General features: G+C 43.0%; 1 protein-coding gene and 1 long non-coding RNA gene across 3 annotated transcripts in view; one reads left to right on the forward strand and one right to left on the reverse strand.

Annotated features, from left to right (window-relative positions):
* The first annotated feature begins 3,343 nt into the window (after positions 1-3,343).
* On the forward strand, positions 3,344-5,953 carry LOC112953058. The gene is made up of 3 exons (XR_003250510.1): positions 3,344-3,436; positions 4,853-4,949; positions 5,704-5,953. It is a non-coding gene; the product is annotated as an uncharacterized LOC112953058 (long non-coding RNA).
* Positions 5,954-6,568: 615 nt separating this feature from the next.
* VGLL4 (vestigial like family member 4) overlaps positions 6,569-24,848 on the reverse strand; it is an 81,228-nt gene continuing 62,948 nt past the window's right edge. The window contains exons 3-5 of one of the 2 annotated variants that reach the window (XM_026046055.1): positions 13,198-13,420; positions 10,002-10,128; positions 6,569-8,438 (exon numbers count right to left, since the gene is read on the reverse strand). In XM_026046055.1, the coding sequence (XP_025901840.1) occupies positions 8,170-8,438; positions 10,002-10,128; positions 13,198-13,420 (619 nt within the window). In that variant the 3' untranslated portion in view covers positions 6,569-8,169. The remainder of the gene's footprint in view (positions 8,439-10,001; positions 10,129-13,197; positions 13,421-24,848) is intronic. The other variant, XM_026046056.1, reaches the window with a different exon arrangement.

Here is a 24,848-nt window from a genome sequence, read left to right on the forward strand (position 1 = left end):
GTATGTATAATCACTCATAAGCAAAAAGGCTTCACTTGTAAGGGAGAAGCTAGTAGAAATAAATCCCTTTAAATTGTTCCTTGCTGCCTCAAATCTCTGTTGTGATACGTGTCCAGTTCATTCGTTTGTCCTACTGTGTTAATATTTCCTTTTCCTCCCCAGCAACCCTGCTAGTGGCAGATACGAAGGAGCAGAAGGAAGACAGAAATGTGACAAGAAAAGGCACCGGAGAAGCCAGGAGAGGCAACTGTAGGGACCTTCTCTTCCTTTGAGGCTTTGGAAGCAAAAGATGAAGGAGGCACCGGGTTGGGAGCTTTCCCATCACAGGTATTATCACTACATTTGGGCCTTCAGAGAGTTCCAGTTTTCTATTCCTTTGGCTATTGACCTGTTGTAGCACATGCTCTTTTCTGAGAAGAGAGAATCTTTGCTTATCATCATTGTGGCTAATTATGTAGCTTAGAGTTTTCTGAAATGTGAAGATGATGTTGCTGATCTCCCAAGATTAGAGTGTTTTTTTGTTTGTTTTTGTTTTGTTTTGAGATCTCAATTCCTAAGAATCTGTACTTTGCTCTGGGAGTAGATTGTGGAAGGATGGGATAGAGAAGAGATAAGAATCTGTCATGAGGCAACTGCTAAAGAAAATTTCATATATGTAAGAAAATATTTCTTCTTCCTTTCTTTAACTTCTCCTTCTTTAAAGATTTATTATGGGTGGATCTACTTTTGACTTTAAAAGTCAGCCTTTGCTCAGGCGTTTTTCGCATTTCCTGTGAGAACTGGTAAGACTGAAGCTGCCTCCAGAGTTCAGCTACGACAGGGCAAAGCCGGAGGAGAATCCCACACTCCTCTTTCCTCTATTTCCAAACAAAAAAATGTTTATTTGTTGGATTAATCATTAAAGTTACAGACATGTCAGCGAAAGCACCGTTTGATTTATTGCTGCTGATTTTGCATCATCCTGAAAGGTCACAGCCTGACTCAAATTACAGAGTGCATTTATAAGCCTGGCAAGAACAAAAGCATCTCTTTTTATGAGTGAGGCTCATCTTGCCATGAAAGCCTTTAAAACAAGAGCCCTGGAGTGCTCTGTGTGATGGTGCCTTTGCAGGGGCTGGAGTTTTGCCCCTCAGCTCCCCCAAAACCCTTCATACGGTCCCGGCTGTGAAGGGACGAGGGATGTTGAGTCATGAAATTGCAGCATAGGCTCTTTTGGAGACACCTGTGGTGCCCCTGCACCTTTCAAAGCTAAAATGCCCTTTGAATTTGTTGAGACTTCAGTAGCATGTTCCAAGCTAACATTCAGGCAGCCGCATCTTTACTATGCCAGAAAAGATGTTTGTATATTCTTTCTTTTGCCCAGACTAGATATTTCTAATTTCTAGATATGTGATGAAGGATTTCTCAAAGCATAAAGGAAATGATCCTTTGTGTACTCATGTTTGGATTTGTCTGAGGAAAAAATAAGAATATTGTTTACTTTGCAAGCAGAATTGCTGATTCACTGGCTATTTTGCTTCACTGGCCCTGCAGGAAAGGAAACAGCTTCTTGATTTCCAGATTCCCAGGGGAGATGTGAGAGCCACTAGAAAGCAGAGACTTGCACATGAGCAAGTGGGGCTATCACTGAGGTACGGAGGGTCCGCAAGGCATCTAGTGACTTTTTAAAATCATTTTTAGTACCTCTGAATAGTCAGCAGAAACATTCTTCAATTAGATACTTGTAGCGGTCTGTTTTGGTAAATCTGTCTTAGTTCCAGCATGTTCAGTGTAAGGAAGGTGAACTTGGTGGCAGGAGCTTTTCACCTGTTGTGGGTTTTGGGTTTGTTTTTGGGGGGGGGGTGGGAGGGATTCTTTTTTGGTTTTGTTTTTTTGCTTAAGCCATTTGAATCCTACCCTAATCTGCATTTACTTGTGAAGGCAGCCCATGGGGACAGGGTGAAGGTTGCACCCTGTGCAATGGTCGTCGCTGAGCAGGGTGGCAGGAAGGAGTCGGAGCACAGGAGCCCCTGTTCCCACCCGTTCCTCTCCCACGGGCGTCRAGTGGAGGCAGCTGCTTTGCAGGGCAGAGCCTGGAGCTGCTCTGCGCGCCCGGGCCTGGCACCACTTGCCGCTGTTCCGCATGCACCGGGAGGTAAGACCCGAATTTAGAGTTTTCTTAACTATGTGCGATTCTGTTACTGAGGCTTTGCTGCAGAATAGAGGTTGGTGTTTACATGAGTTAAAGCAGAACAACTCTCTCTTGCAGCAAGAACAATGTCTGGTGCTATTGACACCCTGAGGAAATGTTTGGTGGATATAAATAATGTTGGGTTAAACAAAAGATTGTCAAAAAAAAAAGCAAGACAAAAGGGCGGTGCTGGTCTAACCCCCAGAATGATTCTGTACTGTCTTTGGTGCTATTTGAGTATATGCATTTGCTTCTGAAGAAGTCAATAGTCTGAGACTCAGTAGCCTTAGCAGGAGCCCAAGAACTTGCCATTTGGAAGGAAAAGGAAAAGGAAGGGACTGTGCTTTAATCTCTGAGTATTGTTAGTTCCTTCCTTTAAAAAAAAAAAAAAAATCCCAATGTGCCATGTACTATAGTGAATCAGTAAAGAACAAAGGCTGATTTTTTTTTAGCTGGTTGAAGCTTTATTTTGTTTTTCTGGAAACAAAAAGCCCTGTATGTTTTTTTAAACTTGGTTGTAAAGTTGCTACATGCAAGGTAACTGTAGTGATATATCATTTCTATATGTTAGGTTTAGTACATGATTCATTTGCCATCTATACAGATAAAAAATGAGGTTATTTTAATACTTGCAGAAGTTGGTGTTTTCCTGTGTTCAGAAAGTAATGTTGACGGCAGCCTGAAGAGCAGACTCTGCCAGGAGTGTTCTGCTAGCAAAGTGTTTGCTCAGTTTGGGCAAAGCCTCTGAAGATAAGCAGCTTTGGAACTTGGTGGCTGGCTGATGCTGCTCTGTGCTGACAGGTGCCATTGCATCTGTCTTTGTGATAGAAAGAAGGCAGATGGTCTCCTTGGTGTTGTGAAATGCTTGCTGCTTTACAAATAGGATGCAAAATCAGAAGGAATACTGCTAGCAGTTTGCCTATGAGCAAAAAAGACTGAAACAGTCTCCTGTCGATGTAGTGTAATAATACACTACGTTATATAAAAAATAAAATAATCTGCACCATGTTATATAACAAAAAGAGTTTAAAATTCTTCACTTGTGTATTTCCTCAGGTGGCGCGTCGGTGCTGGAGGCTGCCTGCACACACAGCATGGTGCAGCACGTAGCAGGGCTCGCGCAGGGTGACGGCTGTGCCTGTCCCCCCACCAGCACAAGTGGAAGCCTCCGCGTGTGGGAAGATGCAGCCTTGTCTCTTACTGCACAGGCTCTCGAGAGGGACGGCAGTAAGGTGGCACTGAGCACCCCCGTCGAGCCCAGCTCTGGTGAGTAGCACGCTCATGCAGATAATGTGTGTAACACTTGCCACGAGCTTTTGCCAGGATCATGTTGGGCAGCGTGATGTATTGACATGGCATTTGATACAAGAGATGTCATCATTCATGCAGACATGGTGGCTTGTTCCTGTTACCATCTCAGCAGTTATCATGCAGAATGGAGCAAGTACTCCTTGCTGTTGCACAAAAGCTTCAGAACAAGCCAGGAACACAATTCTACATCTTTTTGCTGGCGACCGATTTGGCCTCCTAGGAACATCCTAGGATGCCRCCCTGTGCCACATGTTGTAGGTGTGCCTGCTTGAGCAGGAAGGTTGGACTAGATGATCTGTAGAGGTCCCTTCCAACCTTAAATATTCTGTGAATATTCTGTGAATATCTGGAGCTGTTCCCATGTGCCGTGCTCCCTTCCGCCTCTCTGAACCTCCTGCCCAGCTGCAAGGCCTGTTCAGCTGCCCCTGGTGGTTGCAGCCCCTGCATGTGATGCGCAGCCTCTTGAAGTTGTGAGGTCTGTGGCCCTGCCAGGTGTGTGGCTCTTTATGAGCAGCTGAGCAGTCACATTTGATSAGACCGTGACTGTCTAGCAGTCAAGCCTCTGAATCTCTAAGTTCATTTTACCCCTAAAGCAGCTTAAACTATGTAAAAGCTGTGTTTAGGGGAGAGTACTCGCTGAAACACATGGGAGGGTCTTGAATTCAGTCTCCAGTATATTTACACCTTTAAATCTATCTAAAATTAAAATGTTTGGTATGAATTTAAATGTACAGAAAGAATGCAGGGACAAGTGCAGAAGCATAGCTTGAAGCTGCATTAAATTTCACACGCAGGTGTGTGAAAAAGTAGAAGTTATTGCACACAGCATAGGCATTGGCCATAGCATGAAATATGTGTGTGTAGGGTCCAGCTTAATGCAATGTAGTAATGGCTGCTAGGCAGAAAACTCCTAGAGTATAAGGGATTACTGTTGATTTTATTTTTTTCCTTTTCTCAGGCACAGGACAAAATACACAATAAACTACTGACTTGCAAGATAGCAATGCTGCTTGTCTTGCTTCATCCTGCCCCAAAAATGTTGTTGTAGGGATGACTTTCTTCCTAAAAGGAAACCAGCTCCCTTCAGAGAGCAGACTGAGAGGCGTGTGAGGCTTGTTGTCGTTGGCCTCCCTCCCAAAGGGTCTTAAAGCATCGATTTAGGTTTTTTTGCATGTGTAGTGAGAGGGATGTTTTTCAGATGTGTTATACTAGTCATGCCTGTTGTCTTCTCATGCAAGGCATCTCCCACTCCCCAAAAGCAGTCATTCTACTTAACAGCGCACATGCTTTCCATGCCTACTTTGGTTTTTTCAAACAATTTAGTCACTTCATATACAATACAGTAGTAACTTTATATCTTTTCATTTTTAGGGTTTCCATTTTTAATTTTGGAAACACCTCTGCTATCTTCAAAGCTGAATTATCTCAGAAGTTCTCATCTGATTCACCTGGACTTTCTCCAAAGCGAGTAAATAGCAAGCTTAGTCCTAAGGCTTAGCTGGCTTCGGGCACATGAATCATCATCTGTTGAAATGCTGCTCACTCAAAGCACAAGAGCATGGCTAGCTGCATTTAAAATGTAACTGTTGTCTTTAGAGAGTAATTTCTGATTTTAAGATAAAATTTCAAAAAGTTGAGGGACAAGACAATGCGGAAGATGCTGCTTTCCTCACCAGCACTGCAGCTGTGCTTGACTTTTCCAAAACAGTAACTGTCCGGGAACTGCTACCATGGTGCTACAGCAGGAGCAGGAACAGCTGCTCCAGCCTCTTATGGAAAGAAGCCCTGGGCAAATGCTCAGGAAGACTGGATCAGTGGGAATTGGGCCCATGGTTCCAGTGTTAGAGGTGTGCTCCTGAAGCTGTTGGTGTTCCTGTCCATGTGCTGTCCAGCAGCAGCAGGGTCACGATGCAGTTATAGAGACTGTTTTTTGATGCCCTCCCCACCTGTAGACCATCAGAACAGCCTGCACTGTCCAGGCCTTCACCAGGACAGTGCCGTCCTACATGAGACGCTTTCTGGGCAGGGAGAGCAGCACATGCAGCTTGTCTGCTCCCAGCTCCCCAGCGACAGAAGTCAGTTTCCTTTCTTGCCAGAACCCTCAGGACACTATGCACACGCATGTGATTTAAGAGCACTTTATTGTTCTTTAAGGCTACTTTTAAGTACAAAAAAAAAAAAAAAAAAAAAAAAGGCCTGCCAACCCTTTTTTTTTTTTCCAGGTGGAACAAGGCCACAAAAGAATGGTATATTACAGATTTACAAACAAAGACTCTCTCTTTCCAACCAAACTGTAGAGAAGCTGGCTCTGTGAAGAAACATCACCATGCAACATAATGGTGAGTTCAGTTTAGTTTCCTTCTGCCTCCCCCCAACCCTTTGGCTTTTGTGACATATTTGTGTCTAATATGTTTTACTGGACATACCACATTAAATCTTTATTGCCCTCAACTCCATTTACCTATCTCAGATAAGTAAATGTAACCTTGTAAACCAGCTATTATTGAAAATATTAGCTTTAAAACATTCTTATTTGTGTTTACAAAGAAATATAGGAGTCACATTTTCCACAGAGTCCATCTACAGTATTAGTATTTTACTGTTACAATGCTCAGTAGCCTGTAGCAATAACAAACTAGTGGCTATTAATGCTAATGCAGTGTTCTCATAGAATAACTGTGTTCCTGCACTTTTACTGTATTACAGACAAATCTACAACAAAAAAAAAGATCAACTTTTTTCTCCAAACAAAACAATGAATGATTACAATAAAGGAAAGGGAAAAATTAAATAGCTACATATCATTAACAAATTAATTGTTCCTCAAAAAATACCTACAAATTTCTCTGTACATTCTTTACGCACAGCGTAACGATGGTCTTAAAGTTACCTATATAAAAAAGTGTTCTTTTAACAATCTTCCTACAGAGAGTAGGGTACTGAATGCCAAAGCAGGTAAGCGTTGACTACCCAGTAAGATGGTAGTGAAATGTGTAAAACTGAGGGGGCTTAGATGTGCTTTTTTTGTTTTTCTTTTTTTAAAATTTTTTTAAGAAAATTGAGCAGCCACCTTCTTAACAAGAGTAAGAGCCAATCTCCTGATCTTTTTCTACCCTGCACCTTTTCCAAATTCATTAGCTTAACTTTAAAGAAACTTAAAATAAAAGCCACAGTGGACCCAATACTGTAGTACAGGCCGTTATACATCACGTATAGTTCATCTTCCAGCTTGTCGTAACTTTCTACACTAAACCGATCCTTTCAGGTAACCCAGTATTTAAAAAAACAAACAGCTAGTTGCAACTGTGCTGGGAAGATGGAATGTCTGGAGGAGAGTAGTTACATTTAACAAGAAGAGAAGCTCTTAGTACTAGCACAGCTGTGGTTTTATGCCTGCCTCTATTGCCTAATTTCTAGTTAGTAGCTATTAATATAGCAAATGATAATAAATGCAGTAATACCTGTATAAAGTTTTCTAATGGAGGAATGTATGCTGCAACTTGGCATAGGTTTATGAAGAAGCCTAACAAATTAAAGATCATATTTCACAAACTGTAACAATCTGTTGTCCAGCCAAGATACATAATGGTAGCAGTTTCTGCAGCTAGTTAAGGGTGGATTACACAAACTTAGGTTTAGGAAGCAAATTCCTGTTAAGCAGACAGTACTGCAGACAGAAACAATTACTCAGTCTTGCGCAAAGCTATAGCATCCTGTACCACGCATCATATATTTCTAAACTGCATTTGGAGGCCTGTCCTGAGGCTGTCCTCTTTTGCTGGCTGCTACTAAAGTGAATATCAAATACAAATATCATAGAGTACAACTGTACCAGCAGTAAGTATATCTAGGATTGTTACTGACAAAAATAAACTAATTCTGAAGAAAAGCTAATAAGTATTATGATTCTTACTGTCTATACATTAATAGATACCAGCTATTTTTCATAAAACATGCATTGTTAAGCACTATTGAACCCTCCAACCTCAGCTCTATTCTAACAAACTGCAGTGTTTAGGAAAAAATGCCCGTGTTCTGTAAGGTATGCAGTCCAGTTGCAAGCACTAAGCACCTGAAATCTAAAGAGAGAAAGACCTGTAACTTGTATGAGACTTCCCCTTCCAAAGCTGTTTTGCTGTAAGAAAAAATCGAACTGATAGAAATGTCATCCTCAAACCCTTTTTTCAGCAGTTTGCCCTCAAGATATTAGCATCTTCCAGAAAGTTGCTATGCAACTTCAGTCCTCCTCCAATAGTGCAAATCATACATGACAGTTCTTTTCAAGTATATACATACAAAATTACTTCACAAAGGGGCGGGGGGGGAAAGCAATGTAAAAGCAAACCAGACAAATTCTAGTCGCAAGAATCTAGTAAAGCAAAAAGCGTTTGGGTCAACCAACTAWGTGTAATGGCTTTTGTGGATTAGCGTGCATTTTTTTAAAGGGGCAGCAGATTTGCATCAGAGGTTTCTTTGGTAATTGAGGCAGGAAAAAAAAAAGGATGCTACATCATACGAATCTTTATGAAATAGTTCCTGCTATCATCTTAAAGGGCACCCTTTTACAAATAAAAAGTGAGTACACCAAAACATGTGTTGAAAACTAACCTCCCCTCCCCACCACTACTTGAAGCACTGTTCAAAGCTCAGTCAAACCATGCAGATTCCCAAAGGAGCCGGTCCTCTCTTCACGACATGACGGAGGGTGAGTGATTATGATTGACCATGTGGGAGGAGGGGGAAGACTGGCCCCGCCGGGAGGCCGACTCGGGACTGCTGGACACGCCGTCCTTCGCAGCTTTGATCTGCAGCCAGGTATCCCCAAGTGCTTTGGCAAAGTGGTCATCGACAGATCCTGTGATGGACACAGAGTTTGCCACTGGCTCAGGCTCCTTGTAATTCTTGCCGAGGCTCCGGCGGAAGTGCTCTTCCACCACGGGGTCGCAGGCAGTGGTGGCTGGTAGGGGAAAGGAGGCAGGAGAAACATCATTTCAGTTATTTCAGGACACTAGAAAAATACATTTATACATGATTACAATTCTTGCTCAGGCTCATAATAAACTTTTTTGCACTGACACATTTTTCATTTCTATGGAGACTTTCTCCCCCAACAATCACAGAAAACTTACATTTAAGCTTAAATGGAATTACAAATCAAAAAAAAAAAAATCAGCTTCCACATCTGCTTGCATGTGGCAGATGGTAGGAAGACTCATCCTAAATTACTGTGTGTCACAAGCTGATTTAAGGGTTTCATGTCACTTGACATGTTCATAATAGGAGAAAGCCAGARAAGTGCATGAATCATTGCCTCTATCTTAGGTAGAGGCACCTAAATAGCACGATACTGTTACAAGAGAAGAAGAAAACTTGGAAAACAGGTTATGAAAGGTAAGAGTAATAAATTATTTAGCTGACTAAATATGAGAGGTTTGGGCTTCTAAAGTTTCAACATGCAGCTTGTGTAAAAGACATCATTTTTCATTGCTGCTTAAAGCTGTCCGGCTCTGCCTTTACACTTCATGCTCATGAAGGGCCCTGATTGATCCTAAAATAAAGCAAATATGCTGCAGACAGACCTTTTCAAATGACAGGAGAAAAATAGTTCCTGAAAATATTTACAACTCTTCCCAAGCCCATGTAAATACAGCTGGGTGATTTAGGTAAGAGCAGTTTTCTAAACAACTTGGATCTCTAGCTACAGCTTTCTGCCCAGGCGYGAGACATCCTCTAGCATCTGGGCATTCCCAAACTCACTTTCACTTCTTATTCCAGTGTTCACATAACAAAGCTCTTAACATGAAAAAAAGCTACTGTAGTCTTTCAGGTTCCCAGCTAGCTCCTAGTCACTTCATCTTGCTGACATGGTCTGGCCAGATGAAGTCTCCCTCCTATTTTACTGAACCCATCACTTTGAGCACATGAGTCTACAAGTCAGTAGCCATAGGACACAAATGAAAAAGGTTCCATTTTCCCCTAATCACAAAGAGAAGAGGAGAGAAGAGAAATAAGCTCAGCTTTCCTTGTAGGTGCTTCATGAGGTGGTTTCATGAAAAGCACTAATTGCATGGCAGGTAAGAGGCCGAGCTCCTGCCGAGAGCAGCTGTCTTGCGCCCTGGGTCCTGCCCCTGCGCAGCAGGCAGGGACGGTGCTTTGGAAGCAGGTTTGCAGCTACCGCAGGGGAGATTTTTCAGACAGCCTATGAATCATAAACATCTGCTGACAACTGAATGGCACACTAGGAAAACTACAGCACCTAAAATAATAGCCTGGCTGTATCTCTGCGGGTCCTGGCTGTTTGCTGGTTGCCAGACTAAAATAAACATAATGACTTATTTGTCTGTTCTCCTTTTTTAAGCCTTTCATGAAATGGCACCTCTCAGAGTGGCCTAAGATTGATGCAGGTGGAGTAGCCAAGGAGGGTAGGGGATAGTCTTGCACCTCCGTTTTTATTCTTGTTCATAGCCTCCCCACCTTTAAAGTTAGCAAGAAAATCTTCATTGGAGAGACTTGCACTTACTGCTTGATGGTCTTCTATAGGCAGGCACCCCGGAGCCGGAGCCGCAGCCGCTGTGGGCAATGGGGCAGTGCGAGAGGTTGCAGTTGCGGTTGTTCGCAGAGGCRCACGTGATGACAGAGGGCCGGTTCTGCCGGGAAGGAAAACAACAACTGCCACTCAGTAAGGCAGCAGGAGAAAGCTGCGAAAACTACCTGTAACCCACTGCCTGAGAGGTACAAACGCTTCACTGCGTCACCAGCACAGTGAAATCACCTGTAAAATGCCCAGTTCAATAGAGCATGTTAAGTTCCAAATAATCAACTAGTTCTTACTCTCTCATTAAATAAAATAATGCTTTTCTGTAACATTTGTAATGTCTGTAAATGACATCTGTAGTCATTTAAGTGGCAAGCAGCCATCCAGAAAAAACACAGTATAAAGGCAAATCACTGAAAGCATTAAGGAGATTTTTACCCTAACTGTTTCCATTCCAGAATCATTATGTCTGCAGAACTTAACATTAACAAAGCAAGGACATGTTTCTTATATGTCCACACGTCTCTCCGAGTCCTGCAATCGAAGTGCTTTACAAATCTCTCAACTATCCGTCTCTTGAGCAGTAAACAAGTTTTAATGGCATCATTCTTCATTTAGAAGTTACTATTCCTAGACTCATGTTCTAWCTTCAGCCAGAAACCAATAAACCCCTAAGATACAAAACATTAAAAACTCCTGACCAAGTGTTGCCTGGAAGTACTTTGCTGTTGCACTTCACATGCCATGCCAGCATTAAGGACTTACCAGCCTTTCTGCATTCTCAACAGCACCTGCCACTTCCCCCAAACAGGTATTCTCACAATCTCAACTGCACAATCTTTCTGCATTCTCAACAGCACCTGCCACTTCCCCCAAACAGGTATTCTCACAATCTCAACTGCACAATCTATAAATTACATATTCACTGTCTGTATATCTATACAAATACATATACACAAAATACACTTAAAACACACTTACTACAGCTCTTTACCAGATAACCATTATATTGAAATAAAGTCTTTAAAAAAAAAAAAAAAAAAAAAAAAACCCAAGTTTTTCCAAATAGCTAAAGGGAAATAACAGAAGTATTTAACTGTTTTTCTTTTCATATTTAGTACATTTAAGATGGGACAACTTCATATTCTTATACTCAGTGTCTAAATGTCAAAAAAAAAAAACAGAAATTTTGCAATTAACAGAGTTTTGATTTCTTAGGCATTGTACAAATCCCTGCAGCAAACCCACATGAATCACTACTTTACCAACCACCCTGCAAAGTCAATCAAAAAGGAAAGAGCTTTCATGACTGAGTGGAATTCCAGTCTAGAGAGAGGGCAAGATGGAAGCAAAAGATATGGATCTTAGAGGGGAGGTCTAACATGATTTGTCCAAAAAAAAAAAAGGGAAAAATTCTATTTACATCTTACTATACCAACAACAAAGTCAAAAAAAGTAAATTAAAATGTCAGTTATTTGATTACACTACAGTTGAAACTGTGCAAGGATGGCAATATTTGTTTTCTTTTTTATAGATGCCAATATGGCACAAGGCAGCTTACAGAATGCCCTGGGCATCCTTTACATGAAGATACTGCCATGAGAAGCTGCRAATTTAGTAACAGTGACTATAGCTGCTGAATAACCCCTAAAGTAAGTGGCCTAAAGTGCCTGTTAAACCTCCAATTAAATAGAAAACTCCACTAACATGCAATTCCCACTTAATGTGTTAGCTTAAGCTAAAAAGCAAAGGCTTCTTAMTTTCCATATTCTTTCCTTCTTGTATGATTTCTTAGTAAGGTTTTACCTCAACATCCTATTTCCTCAAGAAAACAGATTGTAATCTGGCTCAGAATGTCAAAGATAACAAAGCAGAGATCTGGTTATGGGCAGTAGGAATCGGCCCAAAATCAAACAATTAAAATAGTGGAGTGTCAGTGGTGTGAGCTGCCAAACTGAGGAACAGCAGCAGTGCTATCAAAGGGCACGAGTGTCGTCAGTGGAAGCCTGTCCCTTCCTCCTCAGTCCTTGCTGAGCACTGCAAGCTCAGGAGAGCCCTTCTGCACAACAGCGAGCAGAAAGCCAAGCATCAAAGATTTATGCATCTATCCCGCCATGGTGACAACCCGCAACACTAGTGGTAACATATACACTGCAGTGGAAAAAAAATCCCAGAGTGCAAGGAAAAAAAGTGCAGCTTCTGCAAGACTATCCACTCAGCGTGTTTCCCCTCTGCAGTGCATTAYAGCAGGGGAGGAAGGAAGGAAGAGCTCGGGCGTGGGGGCCAGTTCACTTTCCCACACAGCTCAGCACAGCCCAGTGCTTTTCCTCTCCACTTGTGAGAGGGAAAAGTCATCCTGACATGCAAGAAACTACTACCTGGTCACTTCTATTATTGCAGCAGTGCCCAAGAACAACATTAAAAAAAATAAAGGTGAGCAAAACAACCAAACAAATGTCCCCCTGTCCCAGCATATAGGAAACTAAACGATTTTAGAGAGGGTATAAGGTTATCAAATATTACACTTTTCTTGGTAAAATCTTTACCAAACTGTGACACAATATTGCTATAAACAACAAGCGTTTCTGCTTTCAGGTCCACACACAGCTCTGCACACCAACTAAAAGAGCTCACAAGACTTTTGGCGGGTTAGATGAACTTTGAAGTCACCTTTTCATTTTCTAAGCACACTAGGACATTCCAGCTTCTTTCACCCGGAAAGCTCAGTGTAAAACTCTCCTGTATGCCTCCTCCCCAGCTCTTGTGCTTCTCTGCAGCCAGCCCCCCCAAGGGCAGCAAGGCCTCCCTCCCTGCCGAGCTATATGCACTGCATCCGTGCCCTAACTGGAGCCTCAGGACTAGAGCRTCCCTCAACCACAAGCACCTGAGCCTTTGCCTTCCTGACTCAAGCACAGCATTAGCAAACCTAGCAAAGTTCCTGAAAGAGCAGCAAGGCCAAGAAATCTTAAGACAGGTACATGTAAACACATGTTTATTCACATGGAACCTAGTGAGCTCAGCATTCATCTTGCATTTTTAAAAACATTTTGCCTGAAGAGTGACATTGCCCACCCACTATAGCTCACAGTACATTCTGCTTACGCCTGAGGAGTCCTCCATGTGCCTACAGCCAGGCTACCTACAACTACGCGAGCTGCTCGTCAATGCAGAAGCCACTACCTGCTGCCGTTCCACAGAAGTCAGTGTCGGGGGGATGCCCACAGTCCGGGTTGCATCCATGCTGTTTTTGGTCAGTGCTAGAGGTTGATCCATGGTCAAGCTCGGAATTGAGGCATACATGTGGTTGGCGTGAAGGCTCATGGTCGGGGCGGCAGCCCTCTCGATGGGGCTGCGACTCCTTTCTCGGTGCTCTTTCCGATAATCTCCATTGGCAGTCTTGTTTCTATACATGAAAGAGAGGAAAAAAAGTCATAAAAACCTTGGCGAACTATAACAACGTATGCAACACCAAATCCCTCTAAGAACCATGAGGCAATGCATTTTTTGCTTGGCTTGTGGGGAGGGGTTTGGATACCCCTTGGTTTATCCAACCGTCTCCCTGCAAAAAGAAGGGACCCTTGCAAGCTCTGGCCATTAATTTCTTTTTTCGGCCTAGAATTTTTTCAGATACTTATCTAAGTTACAGTAACAGATACTTGGAGTTATAATAGCTGCTGATTTTGCTTTGTTGACATGAGAAACATCCTCCTTTAGAGTATTGTTCTCCTACCACCACAATATCCTGTAAGTACTGCTGAGTGTCGAGAAAAGATTGTTTTAATGGAAAGACATGGGCTGATACCAGCAAAATGCAGCAAGTCAAGGCAGGAAACAACATTTTCAGAGCAGAAAATGGAAGAGAAAACAGACTGTACTGCTCTTCTCAGAATCACTTAATTAAAATCTTTTAATAAAAAGAATAATTTCAAATTACTGCTAAACAGTAAGTCTCAATAAATGTACTCCCATCATTAGCTTATCCTTCACTGCAATTAAAATAATACTTTTTACACAACATATTTCAGTTTCTAAACACCAGTATAATCTCAAAGGGAAACTAGTGAATCCAAGGAAACCCAGTTCATGTTGGAAATAGCAGTTGTTCATAATCATTTGTCTAGGCAAATGTGGATTTGACTGGCAGTTTGCAGCAAACCAGCTAAGAGTTAGGCAGGATCAAGCCACAACACCTAGTGCCCACTACGATACATCTAATTCACTCCCCTTCTGAGCCTAGAAAGCAGCAGAGGGGAAGGGTGGTTCCCCACGTAGCAGCTTCTCTCTGCACAGGACTCTGTGAGCAGCAGCAATGTCCTCCCAGGGTACCTGGTACGGAAAAGCTCTTAAAACTTATTATCCTACCTTGTTTTCGTTTAACATACAATGTTAATTAACATACAGTGTTAATTTCTTTTAACATACAACGCTAAACATGCAAAATTAATATAGAGGAACAACTGTCAAAAAGCTCTGATAAAGATAAGGCAGAGATGGGAAAGAGAGACTAAAAATGGTTTCACGTAATGGCAGAAATAAGATGCCAGAGCACTTCTCAGTACTGAACGAGGCTACTGCTGCCCAAACTATTGCCACCTCTACATCCAAGAAAGCCCTTATAAAGTGGTGACAGCTGAAAGGGCAGCCCTGCCAGGAGGGAGAAGGAGCCCAAAGCCTACTGAGAAGAATGTCGCAGAAAAAGTACCTCCCCAAGCTAGGCTATAGTGCTTAGTTTTAGCTAATGGTTACTCATAGCTTTTTCCAGTTAAAAGCAGAGAGCAAGACGCTCTGCCTCCACGTGGAGCTCTCAGTATCACCTTTGCATGATGCAAGTTTGGGTTAATGTGACACCGGGTGTATGGTGCCTCTTGAGGACCTCCGGACACAGCTCATCCACCCGAGCCCAACATCATTATTTGCAGCACGTCAGTGCCAGCCCCTCTGCCCCCACTGCTGCCAGCCCCTCTAGCTGAGCCCATAACTGCTGTGCTGCAATCCCTGTAACTGCTGCCAGACCCTGTAACTGAGTGCAAATTAGTTGTTGCAAATGGGCAAAACTGACCACAAAAGCTAACAGCTTCTGCTCCCTCGGCTGCTGCTCAAGAGGCTCTCTGCAAGTCACATGTTTTTTGAATCCCTCTGCATAAGCCAGACTGAGGTATAATGTAGCCACGCTCGCACCACCAGGAACTACCTCCTCACAGTTATACTGAGGGCTTTTGCCAGTTCGGGGACCATTTCAACTCACAGGCCTACCCTGCAGCATCAGCATGCAGAAGGAAGGAGTCTCAGGTTGCACTGCTCTGAGCTAGCAACTGAGGCAGGTATGGGGCTTAATGGAGACCCAGCAGAGTCTATATTTAAAGTACAGTAGCCTGGTCTTAAATTACAGTACTGAAATCAGCCACTGAACACACACCAAACTGTCATCCTTCTCTACCCCTTGAAAAGCAACTTCATAAATAGCACACCTCTATAGACAGCTTCTGTGCCCTTGGGTAGCCTGGTAAATAACACATGGAATATCATTGCTCAAATCATTCCTCAAGTGATAAAGGCAGTGCAGCATAGAGATGACTCATGCTTCTTACTGCAGGGCAGTATCTTTGGTGGCTGCAAGCCAGACTCTTACATTTCACCTAAATATTATCTGCCTTAGTGYAATTTAAATAACAATTTGCAAACTGCAAAACCAAATCCAGTTGCTGTAGATTTTCATTTTTCATTACCCTGAAGAAAAAAAATCCCTGTTCACAATAATTACTTTTCATTTTAGTAAGCAGAAGTTGAGTTTCAAATGGAAGAACTTCGCTTTCTCTGCCAAAAAAGTTCTTGTAAAATAAAAACAAAAATGTAGATTTAATATATTAATTTTTTACTTTGAGCTGAGATTTCCACTTCTAAGCATTGCATTATGTGTCCTCTACAGCATCTATTTCACCGCTCCTCACTCCTCATCTTTATGTAGATAGTCAAATCTCCAAATACTTCTGAATTGGTAGCTGTTGCTTCAGCTCAACAAAATGAATGAACTTGCTACCATGAATTTTGGAGTAAGAGACCACAAAGAAGGAGACCAGCCTGAGGCCAGGAGGAAGAGCAGTCCTTCCCTAAAGATACCCCCAATTGCTGAGTCTCCCCCGCAGTCTCGGCAGAGTCCTTTCTGGTGGCAGCTAATTCCCTCAGCCCAGTTGAGGGCCGTTCCCCTTGCAGCTCCAATCAGGGCACACACACTTCAAAAATACAGACCTCACTTAATCTACCTTGAAATATACAGTCTTAGCAAAAATCAGAAATACCTGCAGCTTCTACTTTGACATCAGATATATTTTTTCTGTACCTGAATCAAAATTTTACAGTACTGTGAAGAAAATGACAGCTCTACCCTTGTGAAAACGTTACAGCACTTCTATATCACTGCTCTTTAAWTAAAAATATCAAATCCTGCAGACATCTGACCTTGTAAAACAAGTGCATACAAATTGTTAAAATAAATTAAGAAAATGTACCTTTAGAGTAATTTTCTCTTAGAAGTGCCTCTATGCAACTGGCAGTTTGCTGCTGTACTGTTGTATTTTTCTCTTATTACTGAGAAAAGTCATTTGAAAACATAGGTTTTTTTTTTTTTTTTTTTTTTTTTTTTTTTTTTTTTTTTTTTTTTTTTTAAGGTTTTTTTTTGGAAAACCACCAATACATTCTTGTTTTGGTNTTTTTTTTTTTTTTTTTTTTTTAAGCTACCGCTATTAAGGTTCTCTTTTGGAAAACCACCAATACATTCTTGTTTTGGTATTAGGTGCTTTATCTGGAAGGCAACCAAAAACCACAGGTTACCTATATTTCACCGAAATAACTTAGAAATTCCAGGTCCCTGGCTGGGTGCAGCGATGCACCTCGCAGTTCAAACAAAGGGCCAGAAAATTGCAAAACAGGATTTCTGACCACATTTGAAAAAAAAAATTCAAAATACATGCTACAAATAAATGCAGCTGTCTAAACAGGCTGTGCTTCACCATCCCCCAGAGCCCCTTTGCTTTGAAAGTCACCACGGATATTGTGGGCTGCAACTGCAGAGCTGACCRCGCTGGTGTCTGCTGGCTGAAAATCTATCAGCTAATGTCAGTGAAAATCCGAATAAACCTCAGGCCACGGTGGGACGACGTCATCTCAGCCACGTGCATCACCTCACTTCCCTTTGAACAGAGATTCAAACTACTTGCAGGTTTATTTTAGCAAAATTATACAAGACTCCAACCTTAAATTCATTTCTGTAGCACTTGAAAACCAGACATTGTTTTCCATATTTCTCCCCAGTGAATCATAACGGAGGCTCCAGCCCTTGCCCAGCGTCATGTGCTCGGATAGATGTCATACCAAAACCACACACATCCTGCCTGTGAGCTGCAGGCTGCTGCGCTTTGCTTCTAAATAATATCTGCTAATTGAGAGCAACGTCTCTGTCCCATCCTCTGCAGAAAGCCCTTCGAAAGGTAGAGGAAAATAAGTGGTCTTGCCTTTGTGTTGACTAAGTCTTGATTTAATCTTGACTAAGTGGTCTTGACAGTGCAGCTGCTCTGCTCGCTGGCACAAAGCTGTGCTAAGGCAGAGCCACCCTGAAGGAACGGCCCAGCTSTGCCAGCTGCTGAAGGAAAAGGGAGGAGAGGGGCCTCCGAAGGRGCCGGGCTCCCGCGCTCCCTCCGGGCGCGCAGGACACCGGGAGCGGCACTCAGCCTAGGCGTTCTCGCCCGCTGCTCTCATTAGCCTCTGCAATGGTCGTACAAATACACGTTATCGGATTGCTCAAGTAAACTTTTTCATTTGTGTCCACTGATCCAGATACAATTTTAATATTTTCAGCACCCTATATAATACTTATTCTCTGACTTGTTCTACTGAACTCTCTCACAGATTGGGAGCTCTGTGGTCCAGAGAAATAAAATCTTAAGTGTCTCTTACTCAAAATTTTTCATCTAAACTTAACTAAAATCAAATAAACCACGCAAATCAGCAGTTCAGTCTTTGAGCATCATCTTATTATCCAAAGTATTTGCAACATTGGAAAGAATATAATCAGTAAAGCCAGGGCTGTTCACACCGCAGCCAGGCCTGCGCTGAGCAGACACCACTTAATCCCTGCCTCTTCTTCATGCTGTGACCGACTGTCCCATTCTAAATAATCTTATGCCTGCCGGTCTTGCCTGTTATTTCGAGTAGCCTTTTTCTTTCTTCTCTGGCTTCGTACTGCTTCCTGAGGAGCCCCAAAGCGGGTGCTCAGTGGGGGCGCGGGCCCCTTGCCCACGGCAGGGCCCCATGCTCACGGCCTCCTTCTCTGCCCTGCTGTATCCTGCCCTCACAACATTTCAGCTCATAAATATTTCACTTCACTGCTCCAGCCAATGGAAAAACATTCAGGATGGGAAGTTGGCTTCAAATAAAACCAGAAAAAAAAATACAAGAAATAGGATAATCTTATCTATAAACATAGGTCAGGCTTTCTAAATTCATTCTCACTAAATAAGGTTTTTCAGAGCTAAAATCTTGGATTGCAAAGTTGATTGCAGACGTAATCAACCACRGGAATAAATTTCACAGCAAAAAAATTAAAAATAAAAAAAGCTGTAAAACACCACAAAGAAATGTCTAATTACTGCCTGCACCCAGCAAAAACAGAGCCAGTGAAAAGCTCTCCTGACACTTTAACGTTCCCAAGTATGAAAATACGCAACAGAACCAGCCACGTCCTGCAACATCTTAGCCAAAAGCCAAACCCACAAAACTCAAATCTAGAGCTCATGTGCAGCAAATTAGCTAATACAATCTCAGATCCTATTCTATTATTTTTCTCATAAGAAATGTTTGGGCTTTGTTTGGTCTCTTTTCCAAGAGAAACGAAATATTTGCCCACTCATAAAATTATTTTAAAAAGTAGCACTGGGCGCTTTGTAATGCTTAGCATTAGTTCCAGGCCTAAAACACTGGGATTTACTAAATGAAAATATATTTCAGTGCTAGACTACAGGCATCCACACACATGCCGGAAGTTATGACAAAGTTATCTGACCACAGTAGGCATAGACCACAGGTGACCTCTAAATCCCCAAACTGTAATTCAACTGGAAAATAAAAACACTGCATATTCTCAGCTCCTCTGTTGCTCTGCCCTGTTCAGCCCCAAGCCTCTAAAATGCTCCCTCCAGTTTTGAGTGGCGCTCCTGAGGACCTATTTTATAAGAACCATGAAGTTTTGAATAGATTTATCTGAGGCTATAGCAGAGATGTTAATTACAAATGTGAACATAAATACCTGGAAATGTGAAATGACAAATGATTTCTTTCATTCTGCTGAGGTACCTGTAAATATGACCTAGCTGCTTAGGAAAAAAATAATATATATACACACACACATACAAATATATATATATATATATATATTAAAAAAAACTAAAATATCAAAAAAAAACAAGTAGAGTTGGAAGAACAGGATGCTGCAGGCATTTCAGTACTACCACAATGACAAGTGCTCAGGCATACTAGGATGTTGAAATAATTAACAATAAAAAAATCCTAAAATGCATCATCATGTTATGATTTCAGGAGGGTACCAAGGAGAAAGCTTTTTATCTCCTTAGAATTTTGCTAGACTTAGATTATCTAGGTGGAAGCTACCAGCTGTCTATGCCAGCTCTGTCTGGAATTTTTCAAGATCAAGGACAACAGATAGGGAACCTCCTGCCAATCTGTTAGCAAGGAGAGAACTTTCTGTTGTGGCTCTCCAGCCTGCAAGGGGACTTCACCAGCTTCCTGTGTTTGTGTCTACAGTGCAGGTCAGGCTGCTGCATGTAGTAGGACAGGTACTAGAACAGCAAATTGCTGCTGGCAGGGAAACTAAAAAATACCTGTGTGGAGGTTTAAACTGCTTCTTGCCTGATGCTGTGAATTGCTTGAGAGAGGGAAAAAACATCCAGAAGAGCAAACAATAAAAGATGAATCTAAAGGGACACTCCAAGCTTTTGTTTTTCTTTAAAAAAAAATTCTCAGAGCAGGAAGGAGAATCTGATAGTAAATATAAGCAGAGGGCAAAAAGACCTCCAGGAAAACAGTTCGGAGGTCAGAGGGATTATTGGAAAAAGTCAGAGACAGCAGTAAAATGATTAATTCATACCCAACTACAGTGCCCACCTGAACACCTCTAGCAGGCATTTCCWCTTGCGTTCTACCAATTCATGTGCTGGGTCATGTGTAGCTTTTATAATTCAGCCATGTTGAGATCCTTTTGAAGTCAAACTTGGCTCTTGCAACAAACCTTTTATACTGAGTCACTGGAAAATACTGTAAAAACTATTTATGGTCACACAGAGAAAATCATGGGCCAATGTAAAGCGAAAGCTTGGATATAAAATACACACAGCAGTGGGTCATGTCCTAATGCAACAAGATTAGCCACATACATGTGTGCTCAATATTGCCAGGGTACAGCAGGCTGCTCTGCAGGCTCTGGGAAAACTTGGTGGTGTTGAAACTGCTGAAACTGTGCCGAACTGTTAGGGAAAATAAGAAATGCCAGTTACATTTTCATATAGCATGTTGCAGGTAGCCCCTTCCAACATCTTCCCCTTTTTGATTTTAAAAAATACTTTCCTACAGCACTTACACCTGTCACAACTATTTTAGTATGGGAGAAGAAGCTTCAATTCATCTAATTCAGATCAAATTCTCCAAAGTCTCTGGGGCTTTTACTCAGCTCAGTCACATAAGGGATCAGGTCACGCAGGTTCTGAAACTGGAGGAACAGTTTAACTTTTTCTCCAGATAGATGATGTGGGAAGTACAAGATAATAACTACCTGAGAGCACAGGCTCTCCCCACACCAGAGGCCTTTCACAGAAGAGAAGGTCACAGTGCTGGAACTGACCATCTCGAAGTGATCAYGCATTCCTTGTCCTCCTAAATTTGAACAGCTCTTAAGGCCTAGAGAAAAGGGCCTAGGTCATTAATACTTAGAAAATACAATCTGTATCAGCTAAATAACCTAACATTAGTTGAGGTGAAGTAAGGAGAGCTAAGAGAATATGTTCATTACCTTTGAGACACGAATTTCACAATACTCAATAGGCCTTAGATTCAAAGTTGTGTTTTAAATCAACTGGCTCTAAGAAAAGTTTTTCATGGACTGTTCTATAAAAGGAGTGAACTTTTCTTTAAAACTTTATTGAAACTGTTTGCAATTGCTAATAAAACTTGAATTACTGACATCTCTAAGAGCACCCGAAGTACAGTAACAGCTTCATTTTATTTTGCACAGCTGTTCATATTAACACAGTAACATAATTACTTTGAAAAGCTGACCACCACCCCAGCCACTGCAGGAGCAATTAATGGTTACTGGGTACGTGAGGCRCCCAAGCTAAAGCTGCCCAGCTCTGCAAAGAACATCAGCTTAAGGAACTGCTGGTTTGAGAGAGGCTTTAGTGAGTTAGAAAAGAAAATCACAAGCAGAAATGTTTTGGCATTTTTGTTTCTTCCCTTTTCAGAAGGCTGATCTATGAATATTCCAAGTTGCTCATCCAGGCTGCAAAACCAAGTCATGGCAATACAGCTCCAACATAAACACACATACACATATGTGCATATACAGGGATACACACACATCCCCAGCTGCCCTCCCCGTACACATGTCCTACGGCCCATGACAGAGAGGGCAGAGAGCTGTGACAGCAACACATGGATCGACCTTAACCYGACAGTAACACTCAGCTCCCCCCACTTCCAGTAACCGTGCAGCTGTGTGCATTAGGGACGCATGAGGCAGTAACTAGGGGGTCTCAGACTTCTCTCCAGATGTTTTGGATTTCTTTTTCTCATGGCTTAGAAAATTAATCCCACCCCTTTTTTCCTAATCAGGTATTTTGCAACACAGTCAGGGCAACAGAGCGCATGGAAGCAGCTCCCATGTGCGCACAGGCCCGCAGGTATAACAAGCAAGCAAACACAGACTGCTTTCTATGTTCGCATTCTGCTGTATTTTAGGAACAATATTTACATTGTGAATGAGAAATCTTGGAGAGCTGCAGAGCTAATTTACACTGTCATGGAGTTATTTAAGAAATGCAAAGGACTGCTTGAGTTCTAGCGAGTCCTGTGGACACAGCTACCTCACTTAGCCTCCATCAAGGCAACTTCAAAGCACAGGCGACTGCTGCAAGATTTTCCACTGGGAGGGCGGAGGGGGGGGGGAGCACTCCGTGGCTGAGCTCGGAGCCTGTACCCAGCGTGGGGAGGCTCCTGGCTTCCCTCGCGGGGCTGCCGACAGCCCCCGCGCTGCCCCGGCCCGGCACTAACCTCAGCGCAGTCATGGTGAGCGCGAAGGCGGCCGGTCCTCCCACCGCCGCCCGGGGCCTCACAAACTTGGCAAGCGAGCGGCTGCGGCAGAGCCGGCGCCGGCCGCCTCGTCGCRCTAAGAGTCCCCGGCGGCACCACCCTGCTCTGCTGCTCCCCCCTGCATGGCCACATCAGGCGTTAAATAAACCAGTTTCACCCCCAGACCAGGCTGGAGAAGCATTACCACCACCCACGCAGTGCTGCAGCATGTTACACAGCAGCTGCCCCCTCCCCATTTCCCTCCTTTCTCTATACTGTGACTAAGTACCAAAATATGGGGGGGGGGGGGGGGGGGCGGAACAGACATACCAGCTGGCTAGTAAAGTCCGTATTTGAAATGTAAAGACAGCTCCCGGTTGGTTAGAAACAGACAGATGCCATTGTCCCCCATGCACATATGAAGGCCCAAACCCTTGTGCAGGATTCGGCACTCACAAGTCCTGCASCAATGAGTTAAAGGCCCCAGCTTGAGGCTGGGGCACATTACAGCATGGGAGAAAATGAAAGCAGATGGGTCCGCCAGCGTTTGCAGTCTGGGGAAAAAACGTAGGATTCAACTAGAAATTAATGTAACATTTTATTCCAAATCTTACCCTGACACAGTCATTGTCTATAGCAACTGTGTCCATAACACTGCAGTTCTCAAGAGTGCAACTCTGCAGTAAATGGCACATCTGTCAAACTGCAGGAAACATCTGGGAAAATGGTTAAATAAAAAGAAGCGAGATTAAACCTTTGTTTCCATATGTTTAGGGTATACATCTAGAGTGTGTTTTTAAATGTATACTGGTTCTTTTCTTGCCTCCTGCCTAGGCATGGGTGAAGGCGGCGGCGGGAGCTCAGGGGACTCATGTGCCATCCTGCGCCCCAGTGAAGAGGCGCTCGTGCCCTCACGGCCACCTCGTCCMCATGGGGCCGTGCCGCTCACGGGGCTGCCTGGGGACCTCGTGCACAAACCTCCACAGACGCCTCACGCTCCCTATGAAGAAGGAGCAGCAAGGGGAGCCACTCTGCAGAGGTGCCATCCGAGCGGCCAGCAGTGCAGCAGGCGGCCACGCGCAAGGAGGAGACCATGGCCAGCACAGCCCGGCTACCTGCGCACGCAGCTGCGGTCTGCCCGGCGCCGCTCCTTCTGCTAAAGAACCATGCGCAGCAACCGGGTTTTAGTGCTGAAACTGCCCCGGGCCCAACTGGCCTCCTGGCTGGGAAGGCACTTCCTGAAATTCTGGCTCAGGCAACAACTTCTGCTAAGTTCACAGTGTTAAAGATTAACTGAGAGCTCTGAGCTTCAATTTCATCTACATTTGTTAGAAACAGTATGAGAAGTTTGCATAATGGTTCATCTACGCTATTGAAATCTCCCCTCCATCTTTCAGAAATGCACAGCAGAAAAAAAAAAAAACATTTTAGGAAAGCAGCTTGTTCAGTAATCCTTGGGTTAATGTAATCTGCAAGATACAATTGTAACTGCTACGCTAGAAATACAGAGAATTTCAGGTTCAATGGGACCCCTTTGAAAACACCAGGTTAGTCCTAAAATACTTCCAAGGCAAACTCATGCCAAGGGACCTTCTCGCGGTGATGCCTGTACGCAAGTGAGGTGCATGCTCTGAGTTCCAAGTCATGTGTGCACACTAAATATCCTTTTAATTCCAATTTGTTGCAATAAAATGACAGTGTAAACATATTTCTTAATACCACATGGCACTGGARCAGTAACTTTGAAAGTCGTAGGCAGCAGCAGAGGAGATATTTGCTGATTCCCAGGTTACCTTTAAGCCCAGGTCGAAATTACATCCAGGCCTTGCTTGGGCATCGCCCGCACCAAAATGGGGATCCACTTTTCTGTGCAACATGTGAACCCTGCACTCTAGGCGAGGAGGAAGGTGACCAGACCCTCCCCACTCATCCTGATGGCTGCACTTCACTGAGCACTTCACATCTTACTCCAAACTCCCTGTTTTGAGCTACTTGCACAAGTAAAAGTTTGAAAAGGACACAGCTGAGATGACAGATTAATGCACAAACCTTTGTCCTTTATGACAAGAATAAACCAAATTGGGTCACGCAAATCAAGAGATGATTATTCTTCTAACACTTACTTAAATACTGCATTTTCTGCCCATGAGATTTTTTCAGTGCAAACCTAGTGCTACCCAAGTAAGCAGGAACTGCAACCCAGAGGCAAATACACCATTCCCAGCGCTGCGCCTCTCCACACTTCCAAACTCAAACCACCAGCTTTCAGCCTACAAGCTAGCAAAAATATTAGCTTCCTTCCAATATAAATTCAGATGACCAGTTTCATATGTAATCTCACTAACAGTACAAAATCTGAATACTCAGGAAGATGTCAGGGACATCAGTTCACTTTAAGATTAAATACAGTGATTCACCCCACAAATTGCTAGCATGTAAACTCTTTAAAATAGCTACACCACATTATAAAGCACCAGTCC

This window comes from Nothoprocta perdicaria, unplaced genomic scaffold (genome assembly GCF_003342845.1).
Source record: "Nothoprocta perdicaria isolate Ctin4 unplaced genomic scaffold, notPer1 scaffold_42, whole genome shotgun sequence".
Taxonomy (NCBI): Eukaryota; Metazoa; Chordata; class Aves; order Tinamiformes; family Tinamidae; genus Nothoprocta; species Nothoprocta perdicaria.